Below are 25,860 nucleotides of genomic sequence, written 5' to 3'. Positions count from 1 at the left end.
AACGTTCCCGTTTCTGGCCTTAGTCCAAAAACTCTGGATCAATCTTCTGTCTCACTCCACACCCTGTGAAGCACTTTCATCGAATCCCGACAGTGTGAAGCCGACCATTCGGCCCATCAAATCCATACTGATCCTCTGAAGAGTATCCCACCCAGGCCTACCCTGTAACCATGCATTTCCCACGGCTAATCTACACCCCACACATCCCTGGATAAAAACCAAAGGAACTGCGGGTGCTGTAAATCAAGAACAAAATCAGAAGTTGCTGGAAAAGCTCAGCTTGTCTGGCAGCATCTGTGAAGAGAATTAATGTTTCAGATCCGGTGACCCTTCCACAGGACTGGTGGTAGCTAGGAAAGTGCTGGTTTATATACAGGAGATAGGGTGGCAGCAGGGGGTGCGTTTGGTGGGGGGGGGGGGGGGGGGTAAGGACTAAACGATGGGTGGGGATAGAGCCCAAAGAGAGAGAAGAGCAGCTGCACAGTCAGACGAGTGGATAACAATCTGTTTAATTGCATACTACCTGTTGTTACTCACTAACAGTCCCCAATAACAGCTACTCACCCTCCTATCCAGATTGTTAACTCTGGCTTTTCCTTCACTGATGCTGCCAGGCCTGCTGAGCTTTTCCAGCAACTTCTGTTTTTGTACACATCTCTGGATAGGAATCAAACCCGTGTCCCTGGTGCAGTGAGGCAGCAATGCTAACCACTGAGCCATTCCGCTACCCTTCTAGGGCCTACGCTTTGGAGTGTACTAAAGGTGCTATATAAATGCACACCGCAGTTATTATTTCCTGAAGTCCGGAACCGCTGGTGGAAATCTTGACGGATTGCTATCAGCGGCCTCTGCTCGGACTGAGGAAGAGATGTCGATGAACTGCATTGTCAGTCTGATGCTTCACAGCTAGGAGGGGGGTTGACTCTTATTGATGGGGTTCTGTTCAGGGAATCAACACAATTTGAAAATGCACTGGCATTTCAGCTTCCAAATCTCACGACCTCAAAATAAGAGGGTCAAGCAACAGCGCTAAAAAAAAATCACAACTCTGCATTCATATAGCATCTTATCATGCCCCAAAACCCCTTCAAACTGATCCATTACTTCTGCAGTGTTGTTGTTCTGAAATACAGATCAACAGAATAAAAATATAGTTGAGCCTTGTCAAATGAATTTGGTCAATGACGATAGTTTCTTTTGTTTTTACTCAGTCAGTCAGCAATGTTTAGACTCCATTTCTGATCAGATTGGATTAGAGCGTAATCCAGGAAGGAGTGCGAAGGTTTGATTCACTTCAGCTTGTTATGATTCACTGATAACTGCTCACAAGAACAGCTTGCATTTATCTGGCAGCTTTATCGTAGTAAAACATTGCTCCGAGTTCTTATATTCTTATGTTCATAGCATCATCCAAACCTATGACCACTTCCATCTGGAAGGACAAGGGCAGCAGATCCATGGGAACACCATCCCCTGCAAGTTCCCCTCTAAACCACTCACCCTCCTGACTTGGAAATATATCGCCGTTCCTTCACTGTCCTTGGGTCAAAATCCTGGAATTCCCTCCCTAAGGGACATTGTGGGTCAACTTACAGCACATGGACTGCAGTGGTTCAAGAAGGCAGCTCACCCCAACCTTCTCAAGGGCAAGTGGGGATGGGAAATTAATGCTGGGCCCAGCCAGCAATGCCCACATCCTACAAATGAAACTTTGACGAGAATCTTAGTCAAAGAGGTTATCTTGCAGCAGTGTCTTAACAGAGACCGGTGGAGAGGCTGAGGGAGAGGGAGATGAGGAGGTCTGAGGGAGGGGATTGGGAGCTGTGGAGAGAGGGAAATGGGATGTATTAATGAGGCCGGAATGAGAGGTGTCCAGAGAGAGCTGGTCAGCACTCAAATAGAGGAATTGACAAAATCAGGGAGCTATGAGTCGATTTGGGAAGTATTTGGAAACCGGGGCATCAGTTTGAGGGTCAAGTCTTCGCTACACTTTGTCTTTACTCAGAGAGTAGTAAGGGAATGGAACGCTTTGCCTGCAATGGTAGTAGATTCGCCAACTTTAGGTACATTTAAGACATCATTGGATAAGCATATGGACGTACATGGAATAGCGTAGGTTAGATGGGCTTGAGATCGGTATGACAGGTCAGCACAACATCGAGGGCTGAAGGGCCTGTACTGTGCTGTAATGTTTTATGTTCTATATGTACACCATGAGTCAGTGTAGGTAGGTGAGCATGAGGAGGGAGGAGTAACAAGACACAATGTGAACTAGTCTCAAGGCAACAACAGGCTCTGCAAGGGGGCAGAGCAGCTGTGCACATTCCGATATTTAAAGCCGGTTTTAGTGTGCGACAGTTGCAGCTGCTAACCAGTATTCCAGAGGTCAGGTGAACATTCTCCAGGGTCAGTTCAGGGCTGGTTTCAATTTAGAACAAACATGTTGCTGCCATGTCCTATCTCTAAAGGAGTCATTAAGTTAAAGCAGTTTTAAAGGAAGAAGAACAGCAAACTCTCTGGTGCTGGCCAAACCACAGTGGAGCTGCAGCTAATTTGTTTGCACACAAACAGGGTTTAGGGGATGTTGTGTGGGCTAACATTGCATTTCAACATCAGTGATAATGTCCCGCTTCTTTATGCAGCTATTTAAACTGGCTCCTTAATCTGCTCTTTTAATCACATCCAGCTCAGAGTGACCCTTTACACCTGACCCGATAACATACTTCTCCATAATTAGGAAATGAACACTTCGGCCTTGGTCTGAAGCTCAACAAGTGTTCCTCCTTGACCAGCTCTGTGCAAACACTGTTAAGCATTGTCAGCCATGGCCCCAGAAGGGCATATTCCTGCCCTTAGGCTGAAAGGTCAGGCCTCCACACTCGGTAGGGTCTGCCGCACTGTCAGAGGGTCAGTGCTGAGGGAGCGCCGCACTGTCGGAGGGTCAGTGCTGAGAGAGTACCATACTGTCAGAGTGTCAGTGCTGAGAGAGTACCGCACTGTCAGAGGGTCAGTGCTGAGGGACTGTGGCACTGTCGGAGGGTCAGCGCTGAGGGAGCGCCGCACTGTCGGAGGGTCAGTGCTGAGGGAGTGGGCACTGTTGGAGGGTCAGTGCTGAGGGAGTGCCGCAATGATTGATGCAAATATGAGGTGCTGCTCCCTCCATGTCCCGAACAGGGTGCTTTTACACGTGGTGATGGGTTATGGATGTCACTGGTTCGGCCAATATTTATTGTCCATCCCTCACTGCTGTTAGGAAGATGGGGGTGAGCTTTGTCAACAAACAGACTATTCAGTTATTTGCACGTTCCTGTTTGTGGGATCTTGCTGTGCACATTGAAGCCAGCTGTAACAAGAAAATTGAGAAGTTGAAGGGCTGGGAATAGGGGTGCTTGGCAGGGATGGAGGAACATTTAGCAAAGGTTTAAATATGTTGTAGCTCACACCTGACTCTGCTGCCTGCTTCCCCATGTTTGACAACAGGGATCAGAATGAATGTCTCAGACCATCCATCAGGAAGGGAAAGATTAACTGAGAAGTGATACAGAGGAACAGCAGAGACTGGAGGGAAAAACAGAATAGAGGAACATCGAAATATAGGAAAAGACCATTCAGCCCTTCAAAGTCTGTTCTGCCATTCAACGTGACCATTAACTCAGTCTCCTGTTCCCACTTTCTTCCCACACCCTTTGATCTCTTGACGGGGGAGCAACGGAAGGAGAGACTCAGAGGGATTTTAGATACTGGTAAACCAACTGAGGAGAAAAGACAAGAAAACAAAATCACATTTTATGTTCTTTTTGTGAGAAGCCCTGAGAAGTAACTGGTGGCACTAACTGGAGGCTGACAAACCAGTATGTAATTTAATGGTGCCAACTGGGCAATGATGCTATCCACTGCGCATTTTTATGGCCACTCAGAGGCTCAGAGAGAAAACATTTGCGTAATCTCTCCATTTTAAACCTTCTGTTTTGAACAGATCCCAACGTTAGCAGGATTTCTGTGCCTCTCGCTGTAACCATGGACTGTGGTGTCTCTACAGACTGAGCTGCACTGATGACTCTGCCTGGGCTCTATTAAGCATGGGCGCCCTGTGCATTGGGAACCCTTCCTACACTCCTGATCTAAAAACAACACTCTCTCACTCACAGTGCTGTCAACCCTTTCCTTACATTCTCACATTTGCTGCAGCGAGCTCTCTAACTCAGTGTTTCTGTTGTTGCGTTCTCCGAGCCCTGGCAATTGGGCTGTTGATATTAGAGTAATCTCGTCTAGTTTCCCATTAAGCTGCATCATCTCAGCCTTCCCACTCTAACCTGGCCGAGACACACACATAACACTGTGTGCCCTTTGACCTGGTACGGTTGGTTATTTGATCCTGTGGCATGGTAAGCCGACCCCTGAAATTCAAAACATTACCAAGAACCCCCCTTCTCTTCCTGCATCTCCTGCAATTATTTTGGCTTACAAATAAAAACATATATTACATAAAATGGTCATTTTCTTTCATTCTGAAGCGGCGTGTTCCAAAAATTGACAATTGAGCTTTAATTTATTTTCTGGACCTCTCTATTTCCAGGTGAGGTTGATCTTGGCCCTGTCTCTCTGAAGGCGCCCTGACTAAAACACCACTTGCTAGGTTTTACTATGCTATGGTTAGAATCATAGAATCCCTATGGCGTGAGGGCAGGCCCTTTGAATCCACACTGACTCTCCAAAGGCCATCCCATCAAGACCCACTTCTCTGCCCTACAATCCCTGCATTTCCCAATGCCAATCCACATGGTCTACACATCATGGGGCAATTTAGCATGGCCAATCCACCCCAACCTGCACATCTTGGAGCTGTGGGAGGAAACCAGAACAGCCAGAAGAAACCTACACAGACACAGGGAGAACATGCAAACTTCACACAGACAGCTGCCTGAGGGTGGGATTGAACCTGGGTCCCTGACACTGGGAGGCAGCAGTGCTAACCGCTGAGCCACTGTGCCATCTCTCAGTGGTCACAATAAGAGAAATACAAGCATTCCTATAACGCCACTCGCAGCCTAAGAACATCCCAAAGTGCATAAAGAAATACTTTTGAAGTGCTGCAACATAGGAAGTTAAGCCCCTGAATTTGCACACAGCACGATCCCACAAATGGGAATATGATTTTTAAAAACAATTCTCAGCATGCAGATATCACTGACAATGCCAGAATTTATGCCCTATTCCTAAATGCATTCACAAAGTTGATGGTCAGCCACTTTCTTGAAAACAATGGGGGGGTTTGCAGGGCCCTGATGTTCTGGAGTCACTGGGTTTTAGAAGAATTTAGTCATTCCACAGTCAGCATCATGAGACTGGATTTTTTTATTCAATTAACTGAACTTAAATTCAGGGCGTATAATGGAATTTGATCTCATGCCTTATGGATAATAGATCCATCCCCTGCTGAGCCATCAGACCCCATTCATAACTAGCTCACTGGCTTTGTTTACAATTGATCATAAACATTGGCCCAGGCACCATGGACAACTGTCCGGTTTTCGAATTGCAAGATGGGATCTTCCCATACAGACGCAGGGACACTCGTTTCAGTATTTGAGAGACCGTTTGAGAAGTAGGTTGTCTATGTTATCCTCTGTGTGCACCATCTGGGAGCAGCTCAGTTACCAGGCACTTGTAGCGCTGCGCATGCACAACAGTCCCAGATATAAAGGACATCTCAAGAGCAAGACCCATAGTGTGTCCATGTTTCAGTTCCGAGCAGTGTTCCCTTTACCTTTTGTCAGATGAAGGCAATGACTTTGGAGGTTCTATCCTGATCTCAGGATCCCACTCTCCAGGAGGAAGGACGATCACCTCATCCAGAAACTCGTCAATCCCGGCCAGGAGATCGGCATTATCCTTCGCCTTGTAGGCAATGTCGTGAAATAGCTAAACAATCCGAGAGGGATAAACAGAATTCCTGTCATGTTTTGTGAACAACAACAAATAAAATCACAAACGCTCATCCTTTCCTGACTCACTCCCAACTAAGAACACAGGAAGACGGGAAGGATCAACCAGGCTGCCTATCAACTGATGACAGGAAGGTCAATTGGCCCCCTCTATAAATGCCGCATCCCTCACTACCCAACCCAGATCTCTGTGCTCTTCTAATGCTGGGCCAGAGGTAGGGGCACAACCATTGCACTACAAGATCCTCTTCCAAATGTTACATAATGGCAGAGGCTGTGTGTTCCTTCACTTTGCTGAAGGTTGGGTATAGCATAGGGGCAGTTGTGATGCAGTGGCAGTGTCCCTATCTTTGATCTGGAAGACCAGTGTTCAAGCCTCACCTGACCCATAAGTGCTTTATAACATCTCCGACAAGAATAATATTGAAAGAAATTTAGAAATGGATTGGGGGGTGGTGGTGCCTCTTGGTGCAGTGGTAGCACTCATGCCGCTGAGCCAGGAAATGTAGCTTCAACTCCCACATGCTCCTTGGAAAATATCTGTGCCAGCCAGATTTGTCCTGCTATTTTAGGCAATTACCCGCTGGGTAGGCTGTACTGGGCAAATAAATATTTTATAATGATTTCAAATATTTTAGGAAGTGACTGAAATAATGATTTATTGGTGGACTCTGAGAGAATCGGTCACTTTACAGACCAGCTGAACTAATGAGCTGAGATTTTATTTCAGCAGTACTTACAAAGAGTTTACAGCAAAAACATAAATTACACAACTTGACGGCTACATGCACCTACTGACCCTCCTCCAGGACTTCTTCATCCCACCCTATTTTATGCTATCCCTTTCTCTCTCATTTTTCATTTAACTTCACCTTTAATGTATCAATTCACCTCCCCCATACTCCACGTACTCCCCACTCTCTGGGGAAACAGTCAGAAGTCACACGACACCAGGTTATAGGTTTATTTGAAATCACAAGGCTTCCCCAGTGCTGCTCCTTAATCACCTGATACAGCAGCAGCGATCCAAAAGCTTGTAATTTCAAATAAACCTGGTGTCATGTGATTTCTGACCTTGTCTCCCCCAGTCCAACACCCGCCCCTCCATTCTGGGGAAAGAGATTTCAGATGAATTCCCCACTGGATTTTGATCGCTGTGTTATATTTGTGGATTCCACTTCTGGTCTCCCCCACAAGAGGAAACATCTTCTCAACACCTACCCTTTTGTAGTCCTAACCTCCTCTATTTGGTCATTTGCTTGATTAAATTGCAAGTACACACAAGAACAGGGGAAGACTTGACTCTGAGTCACATTATATGTTGGCACTGAGCCAACCTGAGAACAAAATCCGTTAGTAGCTGAGCTTGTGAAAGGAGGACAATGCCCTAATTATACTGACGCACTCACAATGTCTTCTCACCGCAGTGCGCTTCCCCCACTGTCCATGCTGTGTGGAAGGCAGCACACTGACCCTCTTTAGCACCTCACTGCCTTTAGATTATCACTTGTACTGACAGCTCTACACCTGACCAACAGCCACACTGTGCTAAAACACACAGCAACATTGAACTGGGTGGTAGGATCGGGGCGTGAACAGGCCGAGCTGTCAGACAATGGAGACATCAGCAAGTGTGTGGAATGGGACGAGGCTGTGACAGGCAGTGATAGCCTCGGTGAACTACTGATACCGTGCCAGATTTTACAAGAGAAGAGAATTTCAACTCCCGCAGAAAGCAGATTTCATCCCCAGGACGACACAATGTGAGAAAAGTAGTTTTGAATTGCACCCAGCATGGAGGGCTGGCGGGGTGGGCAAGGGGGTAGTGGTGGTGGTGGAGAGAATATGGATATGGACTTCCCCCACCCACAGCTTGCGGCCAACATATCCACTCAGTGAGGCTGTGGTGCTTCTGTTTACTGGCAGGGAAACAAGGTCACTGACTGGTATTGTGTACTGGAAAATAGTTCATTATTAATTCAACCTTCATCAAGAATATCAGAGTTTCTAACACTGCAGCAAGAGGCCAGTCAGCCCATTGAACCTAGACTGGCTCTCTGTTGAGCAATTTAGTCAGTTCTATTGCCCCATGATCTATCCCCATCAGCCCATATATTTATCCCCCTCCAGTGCCCATCCTTTTGAAATGGCCAGTGATTGCATGTTGGCCAATGTCGAGCGGCTGTAACCTACAGAGCTAATCCAAAGCTGATTTGCAGGGTTACTTCAGAAACCTGCTGTTTTTGAGGGGATTTTTAAGGTCAGTGATGGAGGGACTTTACTTTCAATTGACCAGCACTGTAAAAGCACAGGAGAAATATTCCTGCATTTGCTTTGAGTTGGGGCAGAGAGAAGCCCAAAGAGTGACTATGCACTTTGGAATGGGGTCATGTAACAGGATTGCCCTGCACTAGGTCACACCGCTCCTGACCCCAAGGCTCCTCAAATTTCCAGGATAGAAATTTGCGGGAAACTGCACTGAACTAAAGTCAGACAGAGTGAAGGATCACTGGGGCATTAACGACAGCTGGCTCGAATACCCATGCTAATTACTTAGGGCTTTTTTGGGGGTTTTTCCCCTGGGTTGGGCAGTTGGAGACAGCAAGTCTCATGATGTAATCTCCAGGCATGCATCTAATTCGAGTTAGAGATCCACTTGTAAGGGCCATACCAATGCAAACTCTTCCAATTTAATGAGACTACGTGTGCACTTCTACTGAATGGATTTGCAGGGCTGCGGAACCCCAACAGGAAAAGGAGAGGGAAGGTACAGCCGGTGTTGTCTCGTTGTGGTGAATATCTGCTCTTTCCTCAGAGCTCCGTGGGAAACCGTGTCATTATTAAGAGTCCATTTCCAAGAAAAAAAAAACCTTTACATTTTGAAGACATAGAAGGAACTGCAGATGCTGAAGAATCTGAGATAACAAGGTGTGGAGCTGGATGAACACAACAGGCCGAGCAGCATCAGAGGAGCAGGAAAGCTGATATTTTGGGTCGGCCAATTTCTGAAGAAGAGGTCCCAACCCAAAACGTCAACTTTCCTGCTCCTCTGATGCTGCCTGGCCTGTTGTGTCCCTCCAGCTCCACACTGTGTTATCTCTAAGGAAAGGATTGAAATGGCTTGGATGCAGAGGGGGCTGGTCACGAGGGACGGTCTGTACCATCTCTGCTTCTGAGAATGAGGCTCCAGCTTCAAGCTCCCATGCTGAGAGCCAATGGCTAAGAGATGTACATTCATCTTGTGGCCAAAAGCTGAAAGATCAACTCTCAAATCTCTCCAAAACTCGGGTGGATGGGCAGTGTGACAGCCCAGCGTTCCAATTCCCTGTTGTAGCTGGGATAGATTCCGAATCCTTGTCCTATATACAGTGATGGCTGCAACATTGCTTGTCAAGGTACTCTTCAGGCAAAGAATTTGAAAAGAAAATTTCAAGTCATGGGAGTTTATCAGTAAAATATGTATTTCTTTTATCCTCTGCATCTCCTCTGTAAATATTCATTGGTCAATTGCTTGGCAGAAGCCTTGAATATTAACAATGCACCGAAGGTGATGATTTGTCATCATTCATGGACATATTTACTTTGCCTCCTCATCCAACGCAGGGGTCAGACAGATAGAGAAAGTACACAAAATAAGCTGTGTTAAAAAGCCATGCAGGGTTTAGAGAATTTCTCCGCATTTACTCTGTTTCCATTGGCTGAAACGTCAGTAACCGAGGGAGACAAATTTAAGGTAACTGCTAAAATAGCCAAGTGGGCAGGCAAGGGGAAGTTTTATTTCAATGCAGCAGGTTGTGCTGATCTGAAAGGGCAACAGAAACAATTTAATCATAACTTACATCAGTACATGGAAAACAAACAAATACTGGATTGTGGGAAAGGAGGGGAAGCAATAGGCTGAATAGCCTCCTTCTGTCTTGCCTGAGACTTTATGCCGTGATGAGGTTAATCAGATAACATTAAATGTTTAAAAACTGAATAATTGGTCAAGGGAAGTAATTACTTAAATGCAACGGTGGATGGTTAAACTCACTGAACCGAAGCTATTCTCCAGATCTGGGCATTTTCACTGGAACAAAAATGTTTATCTCGCTAATGGACAGAACATCCTTCAAGGTACAGCTGCTTGATTAGGAAAATCGCTAAGTGTTCCTATGGCGATCGTGTCAAATAATCTCTGCCGTGTTGTATTTTTTTAAACCCCTAAACAGAACCAGATGATGTGTGCGTAAATCACAAGCTCAATCTTCATTTAATTGCATTAGCTGGGGACATCTGAAAACCAGAGAACGCGTAAGGTAGAGTTTGGTGAGGAAAGTGGGTGTGCTATAGGGTTGAGTGTAAAACAAACATAGGTCTTAGGACACAATGAAGCTATTTGGATCTGTAGGGCCTGTTCATATAATAAGGTCACGTTTGATCTGGTTTTGTCTTCAGCTCTACTTTCTCCTGTATTGCTCTGTATCCCTTGGCATGTTCGTGAGGTGGTAGCTATGTTCAGGTGGGTATTTGGGTGATCCAGGAGGTAGTCAATGGGGGAAAGGGTAATTAGATCAGGCATAGGGGGTAAATTGGCTCTTGGGGGTTAGTGTGAATGGCTGGGGCAGGTCAGTACTTGTGTTTCCCAGAAGTGGAGCATGAATTTTTTGTCTAATGTTTGCTGGATATCAATCCATGAACATTAGTCAGATCCGCCTGCTGTCTCCAACTCAAAGTCTCAGACAGAGGGAAGCTTGGGAATTGGAAGTTGCAAGTTCCAGGGCATTCCCCATGGAAGTCACTGCAGTAGAACTGTTTGAGATTCTGACCCTCATCTTCAGTTACACTCCAGCCCCCACCCCTCCAGTGACAAGAAGGTTTAGATTCCAATTATGATGGAGTTCATCACAGCTACAACTTCTCCAAAGCCCGAAAGTCTTTGAATAAAGAGGTTTTATATTTATATAGTGCCTTTCACATCCTTAAGATATATCAACACTTCATTGACCATGAGATAGTAGGAACTGTCGATTCTGAAGAATCTGAGATAACAAGGTGCAGAGCCGGATGAACACGGCAGGCCAAGCAGCATCAGAGGAGCAGGAAAGCTGACATTTTGGGCCTAGACTCTTTCTGAAGAAGGGTCCAGACACGAAACATCAGCTTTCCTGTTCCTCTGATGCTGCCTGGCCTGCTGTGCTCATCCAGATCTACACCTTCTATATCTCACATCACTGCCCATGACTCTTTGACTGGCCTGAGATTAAGACAGTGTGTTCCAGCGCCAGTGATACATTTGATTCCGAGATAAGCTTCCACACTCATGTTTGTGCCACCATCAACACTGCCTAGTCCCACCTCAGTAACATCACTCAAACTCACTCATCTCAATCTCCTCATTCTAATAAATCCTAGGAAGCGGCGCAATGAGTCTTTGTTACACTCTCTGTGAGACACAGCTCCCAGTGATACATGTTGACATCACAAGTAGACAACATGTCGATAGCTCTCACCTCATCAGACATGAGTGTGGCGATTGCTCTCCCAATTTCATGGTATGATTTTGCCTTGCCTTTAGGTCCAAGCAGAATAAACAGAAACCTAGACAACAACATAATAATGGTGTGAGGCTCAAACTGTAGAGAAACAAAGTGGCTCAGTTACCCAAGATGATCAGCCCCATGTTCCTCCAAAAACTCCACGCTCCTCCAGTACTACACATCCCAACTTCAGCTGCCTGGTCACCCTCTGCAGTTTCTATCGTAAACCACTCAATCCATCTGCCAGTCTCTCCTCATTTAAGCAGGTATTGAGTTGTGCAATTCCCAAGGGAGCTTTGGGAAAACTTCTCACAACAAGCCACAGGAAGGAAAAAATAACACTTTAATTTAGATAGCACTGTTCATTTGGTAATTATTGCTCAGGGACACACTCAGTGTAACACAGTGGGTAATTATTGCTCAGGGACACACTCAGTGTAACACAGTGGGTAATTATTGCTCAGGGCCACACTCAGTGTAACACAATGGGTAATTATTGCTCTGGGACACACTCGCCCACTTTACCCAAAATGCTGTAAGATTAGATACAATGATAAATTATAGGAGGTGTGGGGAAGATAAAAAGTTATGTCCATAAATAAAGGACAGTCAACTATAAATTCAATTATGAAATAGCCACTCAGCTTACATTAATATAACAACGTAAACATAGTGAGAATTATCTAAGGCGCTTCTAAATCATTTCACAGCAATTAGATATATTTTTTGTTAGAAGCCCTACAGTGTGGAAAAAGGCCATTCAGCCCAACAAGTTCACACTGACTCTCCCGCAGCATCCCGCCCAGACTCCCCCCACCCTCCCCCAACCCTATCCCTGTAACCCTGCATTTCCCATGGCTCATCCAACTAATTTACACATCTCTGGACACTATGGGCAATTTAGCATGGCCAATCCATCGAACCTGTGTATCTGTAGTCTGTAGGAGGAAACCGGAGGACCCAGAGGGACCCCACACAGACACAGGGAGAATGTAATCTTTCTGTAGAGTTTGAGATGTAGTAAACGTGGGGGTAAAATTACACACGTACACCTGCAAGGGAGCCTGGGTCTCAGTTTAACATTATCATCTGGAAGACTGCATCTCCAACAGTGCAACAGTCTCTCCTTTCTGCAGTGCACGAGTGAGCCTGCAACCTGGGCTTGGCTTGCTGGTGTGGGACTTGAACCGATAGCCCTGAGACTCAGAGATGAGAGAGCTCCAAACTGAATCACAGATGGTGACGGCACACTTTTGATGAACTGTCCTTGCAGAGATTCTTTGGGGACCTGGCAGGATGAAAGGTCCTGTCACTGTTTACTCACCTGGTTGGAACGGGAACCTCGGTCAGAGCACCCAGCATCACAGCTTGCTGCAGGCGGACAAAGGCAATGAAGGGAGTGTCAAGGAAATCCACCTCACCCACCAACACGTTCGACGCTTCTGCATCGCGTGGGAGCTTCTTCATGAACTTGTTCTTAAGCTACAGCAAAAAATATACAAGTGTTTACCGCTCAGGGACAGGCTCAGTGTAACACAGTGGGTAATTATTGCTCAGGGACACAGTGTAACACAGTGGGTAATTACTGTTCAGGGACACACTCAGTGTAACACAGTGGGTAATTATTGCTCAGGGACACAGTGTAACACAGTGGGTAATTATTGCTCAGGGACACACTCAGTGTAACACAGTGGGTAATTATTGCTCAGGGACACAGTGTAACACAGTGGGTAATTACTGTTCAGGGACACACTCAGTGTAACACAGTGGGTAATTACTGCTCAGGGACACACTCAGTGTAACACAGTGGGTAATTACTGCTCAGGGACACAGTGTAACACAGTGGGTAATTACTGTTCAGGGACACACTCAGTGTAACACAGTGGGTAATTATTGCTCAGGGACACAGTGTAACACAGTGGGTAATTATTGTTCAGGGACACAGTGTAACACAGTGGGTAATTATTGCTCAGGGACACAGTGTAACACAGTGGGTAATTATTGCTCAGGGACACAGTGTAACACAGTGGGTAATTACTGTTCAGGGACACACTCAGTGTAACACAGTGGGTAATTATTGCTCAGGGACACAGTGTAACACAGTGGGTAATTACTGCTCAGGGACACACTCAGTGTAACACAGTGGGTAATTATTGCTCAGGGACACAGTGTAACACAGTGGGTAATTACTGTTCAGGGACACACTCAGTGTAACACAGTGGGTAATTATTGCTCAGGGACACAGTGTAACACAGTGGGTAATTACTGTTCAGGGACACACTCAGTGTAACACAGTGGGTAATTATTGCTCAGGGACACACTCAGTGTAACACAGTGGGTAATTATTGCTCAGGGACTCAGTGTAACACAGTGGGTAATTACTGTTCAGGGACACACTCAGTGTAACACAGTGGGTAATTATTGTTCAGGGACACAGTGTAACACAGTGGGTAATTATTGCTCAGGGACACAGTGTAACACAGTGGGTAATTATTGTTCAGGGACACAGTGTAACACAGTGGGTAATTATTGCTCAGGGACACACTCAGTGTAACACAGTGGGTAATTATTGCTCAGGGACACACTCAGTGTAACACAGTGGGTAATTATTGTTCAGGGACACAGTGTAACACAGTGGGTAATTATTGCTCAGGGACACACTCAGTGTAACACAGTGGGTAATTATTGCTCAGGGACACAGTGTAACACAGTGGGTAATTATTGCTCAGGGACACACTCAGTGTAACACAGTGGGTAATTATTGCTCAGGGACACAGTGTAACACAGTGGGTAATTACTGTTCAGGGACACACTCAGTGTAACACAGTGGGTAATTACTGCCCAGGGACACACTCAGTGTAACACTGTGGGTAATTACTGCTCAAGGACACAGTGTAACACAGTGGGTAATTACTGCTCAGGGACACACTCAGTGTAACACAGTGGGTAATTATTGTTCAGGGACACAGTGTAACACAGTGGGTAATTATTGCTCAGGGACACACTCAGTGTAACACAGTGGGTAATTATTGCTCAGGGACACAGTGTAACACAGTGGGTAATTATTGCTCAGGGACACACTCAGTGTAACACAGTGGGTAATTATTGCTCAGGGACACAGTGTAACACAGTGGGTAATTACTGTTCAGGGACACACTCAGTGTAACACAGTGGGTAATTACTGCCCAGGGACACACTCAGTGTAACACAGTGGGTAATTACTGCTCAAGGACACACCGAGTGTAACACAATGGGTAATTACTGCTCAGGGACACACCGAGTGTAACACAATGGGTAATTACTGCTCAGGGACACACTCAGAGTAACACAATGGGTAATTACTGCTCAGGGACAGACTCAGTGTAACACAGAAGGTAATTATTGCTCAGGGACACAGCGTAACACAGTGGGTAATTACTGCTCAGGGACACACTCTGTGTAACAGAGTGTGTAATTACTGCTCAGGGACACACTCAGAGTGACACAGTGGGTAATTACTGCTCAGGGACACACTCAGTGTAACATAATGGGTAATTACTGCTCAGGGACACACTCAGTGTAACAGAGTGTGTAATTACTGCTCAGGGGCACACTCAGAGTAACACAGTGGGTAATTACTGCTCAGGGACACACTCAGTATAACACAGAGGGCAATTACAGCTCAGGGACACACCGAGTGTAACACAGTGAGTAATTATTGATCAGGGACACACTCAGAGTAACACAATGGGTAATTACATCTCAGGGACACACTCAGTGTAGCAGAGTGGGTAATTACTGCTCAGGGACACACCGAGTGTAACATAGTGAGTAATTATTGCTCAGGGACACACTCAGAGTAACACAATGGGTAATTACTGCTCAGGGACACACTCAGTGTAGCAGAGTGGGTAATTACTGCTCAGGGACACACAGAGTGTAACACAGTGAGTAATTATTGCTCAGGGACACACTCAGTGTAACACAATGGGTAATTATTGCTCTGGGACACACTCGCCCACTTTACCCAAAATGCTGTAAGATTCAATACAATGGTAAATTGTAGGAGGTGTGGGGAACATAAAAATTTATGTCCATAAATAAAGGACAAGAACTATAAGTTCAGTTATGAAATAGCCACTCAGCTTACATTAATATAACGACTTAAACATAGTGAGAATTATCTAAGGTGCTTCCCAAGAGTTTTATCCTACAGAGCCTGATACTGAGTGACAGTTGACCAAAATGACTGGTTAAAGAGGTTCTTCTTTAATATTGTCTTTAAGAACGAGGCAGAGGGCCATGTCTTCATGAGGGAAAATTGGGCAGGAAGAAATAACTGACCCTTTGTCCCCTGGTACTGCTTTAATTGATGTTTGGTTTTGAAATGTTGCTGCAAATCACTGTGCTTTAATAAATCAGTAGTGAAAGGGTTAACAAGAATTTAAACTATCAGTCATGCATTTTGGACTGACAGTCCTGCAGTGTAACTTTTGAGACAGTTTCGTTATGAATAGTAAGAATCAATGATATGGGAACAAAGATACTGTGGCTTTCTGCTTATTCACTGCTGGAGTCTCCTTCAGCCACTGCAAGGAGGGTGAAACCTCTCGAGGCAGATGCATCTCACTGGGAGGAACTCCCATCCCCTCAATCTCATGGTTCCTTTGAGAAGTTTCTAACTCGTGCACAACTGTCTCCAAGGCAACTGGGCCCAACCTTGGGTAACCCCCAATCACGGCCTGATGTAAATCCTCCTTTCTTCAGCTCCTGCAGCTTTTTATATTCTTGACAGCTGAGAAGAGGTCAGAGATTTTCACCGAGGACACAAATCTTCATTATGGTTCAAGAGAAGCAGTTTCCACTTGTCACGCAGGAAGGTTAGCAATAATTTGGTGACTGGTGGCACTGTAAATGCAAAGCACTATCCTCTTTGGTGATGCCCTGCTAATTTGTTCATTGTATTGTTGGGATGTTGTTCGCAATGGAAGGAAGCACAGCAAATGACCACAGTGGGGTTGGGGTGAAGAAGTCACAGTGAGAGGCACAGGAAGGTATAATCCCTGTGCTGTTAGCAAGGGAGTTCCAGGAACTTAACTCCTTGTTGATGAAGGAACCAGCAATGCAGCTTCAAGTTGATGGTGTGTGAATCGAAAGGGGAGTATGCTGCTTGTATGTATCTCTTATCCTTACTCTTCTTATTCTGAGCTATAATTACTGATCATATGATCTGTAACACTGGACTTTCCTTTCTTCATTTTTCTAATCTTTTTCCCCAAGAATTTGTTCTTAAGAATTTGTACCGAGGTACCTCTGTCTCTCAGATGGTGCTGTAATGTGGCAACTTGTAAATTTTTCACTGTGTTCATGTGATCACATATCACAACATCTCTAATTCTAATTCAGTCCTGGTTTGGAAGTGTTGTCCCATTTAGAAGGCTATGCCAAGGAGTCTCAGAAATTGCAAAGAACAACTGAGAAACATCTAAATCGGCTGCTGTTCGACATTTGCTCAGGGTCAAACCTCACCTACGGTAGCTGCAGTAAAGCCCACCTGACTTGCATTAATATGGCACCTTTCACAACTTTAAGATATCTGAAAGCGCTCCAAGGCTGCAGGGGAATGTTTGAAGTACAGACACTATTGTTTTGTGAAAAACATGACTGCAAATGTGCACACAGCAAGATCCCGCAAACAGCAATGCGTTAATAACTGGATTATCCAGTGTGTGTTGTATTTTCAGGGCTGTGAATAATGAACCTCCAGAAGGGCCTGCAGTGTTTGGGTGGGCGGGGCAGGGGAGAAGCTGTTGCGTTCTGGGTTAGGGGTGTGTTCAGGGGCAGGAGGAGGGGAGGACCCCAGACCAGGAGCACCACTGGGCACTGTGATTTCTGTCTCTGCCCCTTTGCGACATGTGTGTTCAAACTTCAGAGCAAGGACCACCAGATACTGACCCAGTTGGTTTTGAAGCTGTGGTTTCTGATTAGGAAGTGGGAACTGGCTTGAGGACAGCCCATTTCCAAGACTAGTGGAGAATACGCACCAGAATGTGTCAATCCTCCAGAGTCAGTGTAACTGGGCATTCAGGGTAGCATTGGTATTAATTGGGTTGGAGGAGACTAGATGCGGACTGCAGTTTCAAACACTACCTCAGGGAACTTCTCTGGAGAGCTCCCAAATTTTAAGACAAAAATCTTGCAAGTGTAACAAAATGTCCCCTGGTGCTTCACAGGGAAAGAAAAAATAATTGGGCAGAATTTCACATGGAGTTACTTATGAAGACAACAGGAGAGCATGGTGCAGGTCAAAAGGAATGCCTTAGAAAGGTGGTGAAGAGGTTAGCGAGAGGGAATTGTAGAGCTTAGCACCCCAAGAGCTGGAAACACAGCCACCACATTCATAGAACATAGAACATACAACATAGAACTGTACAGCACAGTACAGGCTCTTTGGCCCATGATGTTGTGCTGAACTTTTACCCTAATCCTAAGGTCTATCTAACCTCCACCCTTCCCTTACACTACCATCCATATGCCTATCTAATAGCCGATTAAATGCCCCTAATGAGGCCAACTCCACTACCCTCTCCGGCAATGCATTCCACACCCCTACCACTCTCTGAGCAAAGAACCTACCTCTGACGTCTCCCCTATATCCACCTCCTTTCACTTTAAAACTATGCGCCCTTGTAATAGCTACCTCCACCCTAGGAAATAGTCTCTGGCGGTCTCCTCTATCTATATCTCTGATCATTTTGTACACCTCTATCAAGTTACCTCTCATCCTTCATCCTTCTAAAGAGAAAAGCCCTAGCTCTCTTAACCTTTCCTTGTAAGACCTTCCCTCCATTCCTGGCAACATCCTGGTAAATCTCCTCTGCACCTTTTCCAACACTTCCGCCTCTTTCCTGCAATGGGCCGACCAGAACTGGACACAATACCCCAGAGGTGGCTGAACCCGACTCTTGTTTAGGGCAGCAGATGCTTTTGTACATATTCACCTGGTCCTTGTCCGGTTTGTCCGAGATATCGTTCATGCTTCCTGAAGTCAGGTTCCGATGGGTTAATCCGGGGCTGCCTGCAATGGAAACCCAATGACAGGAATTAAAATGGAACTCTCACTGCTTTCCAGAAGATTGCCATCCAGGACGCAGACAGAAAGCATGCAACTGAGGAATAGATTCTGAGAGAAAAATAAAAGCATGCACACCTCAAATAACTGGCTATTCTCTTGTTTCTTTTCTTTTGATTCATGTTGCATTGCACAGAGATCATTTTCCACAATTCTTCCCTGCTGCTGGAATTGGGTTTTCACAGAATTGCAAAATAGATATGACACAAACAGAGGCTATTCAGCCCTTTGCGCCTGCATTGCTTCTATCCACAAATACCAATCTCCTGCCTTTTCCCCCACATTCATGTGCACCATTTCTGTCCAAATCATCATCTAATTCCCTATCGAATTGTCCAGTTGGAAGCTTTAGTCTTCTGAGTGGAGTGGGGGACCTGTGCTATTATCTGGGCCGTTCCTAACTTATGTGAGTGCAGCATTTTCATTCTGCATTGATCTCTCATCGTTTGGGACTTGAGAAGCTCAGGGACTGCTGCAAGGCTTTCAGCAGCTTGAGGGTGTCTTAGGTTTTGTGATTCTTGCTGTTGAAGGAGTGGTGAAATGCCTAGGGTGAAGAACAGGCACAAAGTTTACTTTAACAGAAGTAGGGAGCTCCTCTGTGGTGGAGCGTTCACTCCTCAGTGATCCTCCGGCGAAACTGCACGGTTCTCCTATAACTTTGCAAGTCGGGAAGTGGCACCATGTCTGTTCCTAGTGGTGCCCTTGGCTGGGAAAGAGTCCTGAAAAACTGGGGAGATGCCTAGAGCCTCATTGTGTAGCTGCCAGACCCACACTGAGACTGCAGATCACTCCATGTTGCTGCATGGATCTACCAGGAGCTCGAGGCAATAGGGCAGGGTGGTAAGGGTTACAGCGAGCAAAGCTGTCTCAGGCATAGTAGTTGGCTGTGAATCCTCTTGTAAGATGTAAGAAAGCTCCTCTACTTCGTCCCTGGAAAAGTAAAGTCTCCTCGTACCTCCAAAATCTATGGTGCACTGGGCCCATGATCAAAGAAAGACTAGCATTTTATACAATGTCTTTCCGACCTCAGATCGTCCCAGTGCACTCTGCAGCCCGGGAGGTTGTATTTTTCCAGTGTAGCCACCACTAATGTTACTGGAACAGGCAGCAATGGGATAATCAGGTCACATTTTAGTGACATTAATTCACAGTGGGAATTTAAAACCCTAAATCGTTAAACTATTATGAGGTAAGTGTTGGTCTTATCTTCAATATATTATCTTAACTTTTAAAACAGGTTCAAATAAAAATGCTGCAGAAAAGTGACTTTATTTTTGTGTCATGGAAGACTTTGCTACAATTGTTTCGGTAGATTTACTTATCGCTCTTTTTCAACATTAGGGAGTATAATTTGATCTACAGAGCTGAATGCCTGTTAACATTTAAAAATTAACTAATGCAATTTTAATATTTAAACAAGCACTTTTCTAAACAGTTATTAAATCCATAATTAGGGGATAAACATTGGCCCATTCACCACAAGGAACACCTTTGCCCCTTTTCGAAAAGTCCCTTGGGATCCAGCTGAGAGGACAAATGGGCATTTATTCAAAGAAAAATCCACAAGTTGTTACCCTCATAGAATCCCTACAGTGTGGAAGCAGGCCATTCAGCTCATCAAGTCCATGCTGACTATCCAAAAAGAGTGCCAGCAGCCACGATACTCGCCTATGGCCCAGCAAGTTGTGGAGTAGGAACGGAGCCAGGGACTACTGGTTCATAAACTGTACACACTACACCTCAGGCTGTTGCTGTGAGTAAGACACAGGGGCACTCAATTACTAGATTTCAAGGTGAGAGGGGAGAAATTTAACGTAGATATGCGTCGAAAGTTCTTTTCGCAGAGGATGGTGGGTGCCAGCAGAGGTGGTAGAGGCAGGCATGACTGCATCATTTAAGATGTACCTAGACAGATACATGAATGGGCAGGGAGCAGAGGAATACAGATTCTTGGAAAACAGGCGACAGGTTTAGACAGAGGATCTGGATCGGGGGCGGGCTTGGAGGGCCGAAGGGCCTGTTCCTGTGCTGTAATTTTCTTTGTTCTTGTTCTTGTTCTTTGACACCCACACTCACCCAGAGAGGAGATAGCACCCACCCTGGAGGACATGACAGGGAGTCAGAGCTCCATTTCATGTTTCCATTAACCCATCCATGCAGCAATGGAAAGAAAAGTCTCTTTACAACTTGTGATTGCCAACCTTGAACCTCCCAGAATGAGTCCAACTCTTAAACCTTTAAAAATGCGAGGCAAAATAACTTTACTTCAAACTATGTCTAAACAGACTTGCACAGAATCAGGTTGTGGATTATCTATATCGCGGTACCGATGCCACCTTATTTGCTGCAGTTTTTCCCAGTGAGCCTGTTGAAGTTGGTATGGAGTTGCCTCTGGCTGTGTAACTGTACAGATATTACTGCTTAAGCCTCAGACTGGAAAGAAAATGTAATGGGGTCAGCTGCTGTTTCAAGCTTTTGGTTATCCTCGTTCTGGAGAGCAGAATGTTGAAATAAATGGTCAGGACAGATTTTCCCTACAATCGCTAATAACCATCCCTTTAAAGACTTACCTATGACAATAGGCCACTTGTTAACATCAGCTCTGCTTTGAGAACAAGTGTCAGGATCTCATTCTTTAGATCTGAAATGAAGGTCTGGATCGCAGCAGCAGAGGTCCTGCACTTCACCGGTTTATGGCAGTTTACAGAGCCTATCTTCCAAGTCAATATTGTCACACCAATATTGAGACAGAATGGGCTCAGCACCCAGCCCTTCTCTTCCTTATCCGTCAGAATGGGACTTCCAGGGCTGTGCCTTAACTAAGTTAAAGGAGCTGGATAACACACCTCATTGAGAGATTGTGGTGGAGAGAGCAGGTCTACACTGGGCAGCTTTAAGGGGTACAGGTTAATGGGGAAATGGAGCTAACACTCCAGCAGAACCATTCTCGGGGGATGGGGAGTGAGGGTTGTGCTGGGGAATTGTAGTGAGGTTTAGGGTGGGGGTTGTGGGAGGTCAGTGGCTTGAGGCTTGTGATTACAGACTTTCGCTATCGTTGACCCATTAAAGGCTCTGCTGGTGGTTCATAAGGCCTTCTGGGATGAATTCATGCTCACAGTAGAAAATGCACCCAGCGTCAAACTCCATGGGTTTAAGCTGAAACCTCCCCTCCCCCACCCCACCCCAGCTTTGTATTTCATTGCAATCTCAGTCTTCAGTGGATGGGGTCAAACCTGCACCTCCCTCAATCTTACAGCCACTGAGATCCTGCTCACAAAACTCCCAACTGCTCTATAAATCAGACAGACCAAAAACTAATGGATGCAGCGATATAGCTCTAAGAGAGAGAGCTGTATTTCCCTATAACAAGTGGAAAAAAGCCATTCAGCCCCTCAAGTAAAATGGTGGATGGGAAAGAATCATGGCTGTGAGAGGTACTCTTGACTTCGAGATTTTTTTCGGTGCTTAGCTGGACTTACTCACTACCTTGGGACAGGAATTGCTGTTGTTACAAGTTTTGCATTGCTTTTTGGAACTTCTTTAAAAAAGATCAAAAACAAAGATGCTTTAAAAGAGAGGAAGGAGTGAGAGTTTCGGGACAGTGACCAGGTGGCAAGGTCGGAGACCGCGGAATTGCATAAGGCTCAGAAAGTGGCTCTTTACGAAGCAGGTAACCGTGTAGTTTCACAGCTGTCAGACTGAGAAATTACATAAGGGCTCTGGAGATTGGGTTTCACTGAAATAATAGACAAGCAGTGCCGTTTCATAGCTGTATGTGGGGAGTCTAATATTCAGGTTCAGGTGTAGCTGTAAGAGGTATCAGTGGTTTCAAAAGAAAAAAAGTCACTGCCTGAAACTGCAGGGGAAAGAGGACGATCTTTGGTTTCCAAGCCTGATCAGCTAAGTGTTTGATTTTAAGACTTACAAAACTTGTAAACCTTAATCTTTTTTTGTAGAACTATAATAGCGAGTAAGGCTGTCAGCGAGACACCAGAGTGATGTGTCACCTCCAGGTGCCAGGGTCAAGGATGTCTGGGAGCGGGTGCAAAATATTTCCGAGGGGAGAGGGAGCAGCAGGAGCTTGTTGTACATGTTGGTGCCAATAGCATAGATTGGGGAAGGGACAGGGCTCAGCACAGAAAATAAAGGAAGTTCGGCAGGAGGTTAAAATTAGGGCCCAAAGGCTAGTAATATCTGGGTTACTCCTGGGCGAGTGAAAGTAGGAATAAGATGTGTGCAATGTGAGGAGTTGCTGCAGGGGGCAAGGATTCACATTTTTGGATCATTGTGATCTCTTCAGGGATAAAAACGATGTAGATAAGAGGAAAGGGGACCAATATCTTTGCAGGAAGATTCGCTAGTGCTACTTGGGGAGCTTTAAACTAGTAAAAGGGGGGGGGGGCGGTGGCTGGGGTGGGGTGAGGAACCACAATGATAGTGATAAAAGAGAAAAGGCTGAGACTGGTACAGTAGACAAGAGGAGCAACCTAATTGTCAATGTAGACAAGAGTTCAGCAGAGAAGAAGGTAAGACTGATAAATTAAACTGCATTAATTTCAATACAAGAGGCTGACAGGTAAGGCAGATGAACTGGGATTGGGATATCACAGCTATTATAGAGACATTGCTAAGGGAAGGGCAGGACTAGCAACTTAATGGTCCAGGGTATAGATGCTGTAGGAAAGATAGGTGGGCAAGAGAGAAAAGGGGTCGGCATTTTTGGTTGGGGATAACATTGTGACTGTACTTAGGGAGGATATTCCTGGGGCGTCTTCTGATGAAGTCATAGAATAGAACTGAGAAATAAGAAACAACCACCTTATTGGGATTATATTAATGGCCCTCCACCCACCAAAAGTCAGCAGGGAATTGAGAAGCTAATTTGTAAGGAGATCTCAGTTATCTATAAGAATAATAGGGTGGTTATGATCGGGGATTTTAGCTTTCCAAACATAGATAGGGACTGTCATAGTGTTAACGGCTTAGAGGGGGAGGAATTTGTTAAATGTGTACAAGAAAACTTCTCATTTCAAAGCAGATGTACCTATTGGGAAGGAGCAAAACTTGAACTTCTGTTGGAAAATAAGGAAGGGCAAGCGACTGAGGTGTCAGTGGGAGAGCACGTTGGGGCAAGTGATCATAATACTATTAGTTTTAAAATAATGGTGGAAAAGGAAAAAACTGATCAAAAAAATAAAGTTCCAAATTGGAGAAAGGCCAATTTTGATGGTATTAGACAGGAATTTTCAAAAATTGACAGGGAGAAGATACTAGCAGGTAAAGGGATAGTTGGGAAGGGAGAGGTCTTTAAAAAGGAGACAATGGGTTCCTATCAGTGTGAAGGGTGAGGCTTTTAGGCCTAGGGAATGCTGGATGACAAGAGAAAGTGAGGCACTGGTCAAGAGAAAGGGGAAATATTGCAGGTGTAGACAGCTGGGATCAAGGGAACCCCTAGAGAAGTATATTTAAGAGGAAAATCAGGAGGGAAGAAAGGGGACATGAGATAGCTTTGGGAAATATGGTTAAGGAGAATCCAAAGGGATTCTATAACTACTTCAGGGGAGAGAATAGGACGCCTTAAATGATCAATATGGTGCCTATGTTTTGAACCACAGGTTTGGGTGAGATACTAAACAAATATAACACGTTAGTAATTACTGGGGACAAGGACATTGAAGCTACAGAACTTGGGAAAATAAATAGTGATGTCTTGAAAGGAGTTCATATTACAGACGAGAAGGTGCTGGATGTCTTAAAATGTATAAAGGTGGATAAATCCCTGGGACCTGATCAGGTATACCCCTGAACTATGTGGGGAGCTAGGGAAGTGATTGCTGGGCCCCTTGCTGAGATATTTGTATCATCAATAGCCTCAGGTGAGGTGCTGGAGACTGGTAGTTGACGAATGTGCTGCCATTATTTAAGAAAGGTGGTAAGGAAAAGCCAGGGAACTACAGACCGCTGAGCCTTACATCAGTGGTGGGCTAGTTGTTAGAAGGAACTCTGAGGGAAAGGATTTAGATGCGTTTGGAAAGGCCAGGACTGATTAGGGATCGTCTACATGGCTTTGTGTGTGGGAAATCGTGTCTCACTAACTTGACTGAGTTTTTTGAAGAGTTGACAAACAAGATTTTTGAAGATAGAGTGGTAGACATTGTCAATATGGACTCCATTTGACATGGTTTTGCATGGTAGACTGGTTAGCAAGGTTAGATCACTTGGGATCTGGGGGAGCTAGCCAATTGGATGCAAGATTGGCTCAAAGGTAGGAGACAAAGGGTGGTGGTGGACGGTTGCTTTTCAGACTGGAGGCTTGTGACCAGCGGTGTGCCACAAGGACCAGTGCTGGGTCCACTGCTTTTTGTCATTTATACAAATGATTTAGATGTGAATATAAGAGGTATGGTTAGTAAGTTTGCAGATGACACCAAAATATGTGGTGTAGTGGACTGCGAAGAAGATGATCACAGAGTACAATGGGACCATGATCAGATGGGCTAATGAGCTGAGCACTGGCAGATGGAATTTAGTTTTGTTAAATGTGAGTTGTTGCATTGTGGTAATGCAAACCAGGGGAGGACTTACACAATTAATGGTAGGTCCATGGGGAGTATTATCAAACAAAGACACGACAGGTGCAGGTGCATAGTTGCTTGAAAGTGGAGTTGCAGGTCAACAGGACGGTACAAAAGGCATTTAGCACACTTGCCTTCGTTGGTCAGTGCATTGAGTATGGGAGTTGGGATCTCATGTTGCTGCATGTCATGTTGGCATTGGTGTGGCCACTTTTAGAATAATGTGTACAATTCTGATTGTCCTTCTGTAGGAAGGATGTTGTTAAACTCGAGAGAGTGCAGAAAAGAGTTACAAAGGTGTTGCTGGGGTTGGAGGGTTAAAGCTACAGGGAGAAGTTGAATAATTTTCCCTGAAGTGTCAAAGGCTGAGGGGTGACTGTTTAGAGGTTTATAAAATCATGAGGGGTATAGATAGGGTGAACAAGACCTGGGGGCAACTTTGTTCACACAGAGGGTGGTGCGTGTATGGAATGAGCTGCCAGAGGAAGTGGTGGGGGCTGGTACAGTTACAACATTTAAAAGACACCTGTCTGGTTTAGAAGGGAGGGATTAGAGAGAAGATGGGCCAAATAGATGCAATAGAACCAGATTAATTTAGGATATCTGGTCAGCATGGTCCAAAGGGTCTGTTTCTGTGCTGTACATCTCTATGATGTATGAGGCTGCTCTATCATCCAGTTAAAGCATGGCTATTTTATAGTTTACTTCCA

General features: G+C 45.2%; 1 protein-coding gene across 3 annotated transcripts in view; it reads right to left on the bottom strand.

Annotated features, from left to right (window-relative positions):
- LOC125450951 (electrogenic sodium bicarbonate cotransporter 1-like) overlaps nucleotides 1–25,860 on the bottom strand; it is a 223,375-nt gene that overhangs the window by 128,342 nt on the left and 69,173 nt on the right. For all 3 annotated transcript variants that reach the window (XM_059648092.1, XM_059648140.1, XM_059648179.1), the window contains 4 exons: nucleotides 18,445–18,521; nucleotides 12,789–12,946; nucleotides 11,438–11,525; nucleotides 5,768–5,922 (listed from right to left, as the gene is read on the bottom strand). In XM_059648092.1, the coding sequence (XP_059504075.1) occupies nucleotides 5,768–5,922; nucleotides 11,438–11,525; nucleotides 12,789–12,946; nucleotides 18,445–18,521 (478 nt within the window). The remainder of the gene's footprint in view (nucleotides 1–5,767; nucleotides 5,923–11,437; nucleotides 11,526–12,788; nucleotides 12,947–18,444; nucleotides 18,522–25,860) is intronic.

The sequence above is a fragment of the Stegostoma tigrinum genome, chromosome 1, assembly GCF_030684315.1.
Source record: "Stegostoma tigrinum isolate sSteTig4 chromosome 1, sSteTig4.hap1, whole genome shotgun sequence".
Classification (NCBI taxonomy): Eukaryota; Metazoa; Chordata; class Chondrichthyes; order Orectolobiformes; family Stegostomatidae; genus Stegostoma; species Stegostoma tigrinum.
This window is presented reverse-complemented; position numbering and strand designations above follow the sequence as displayed.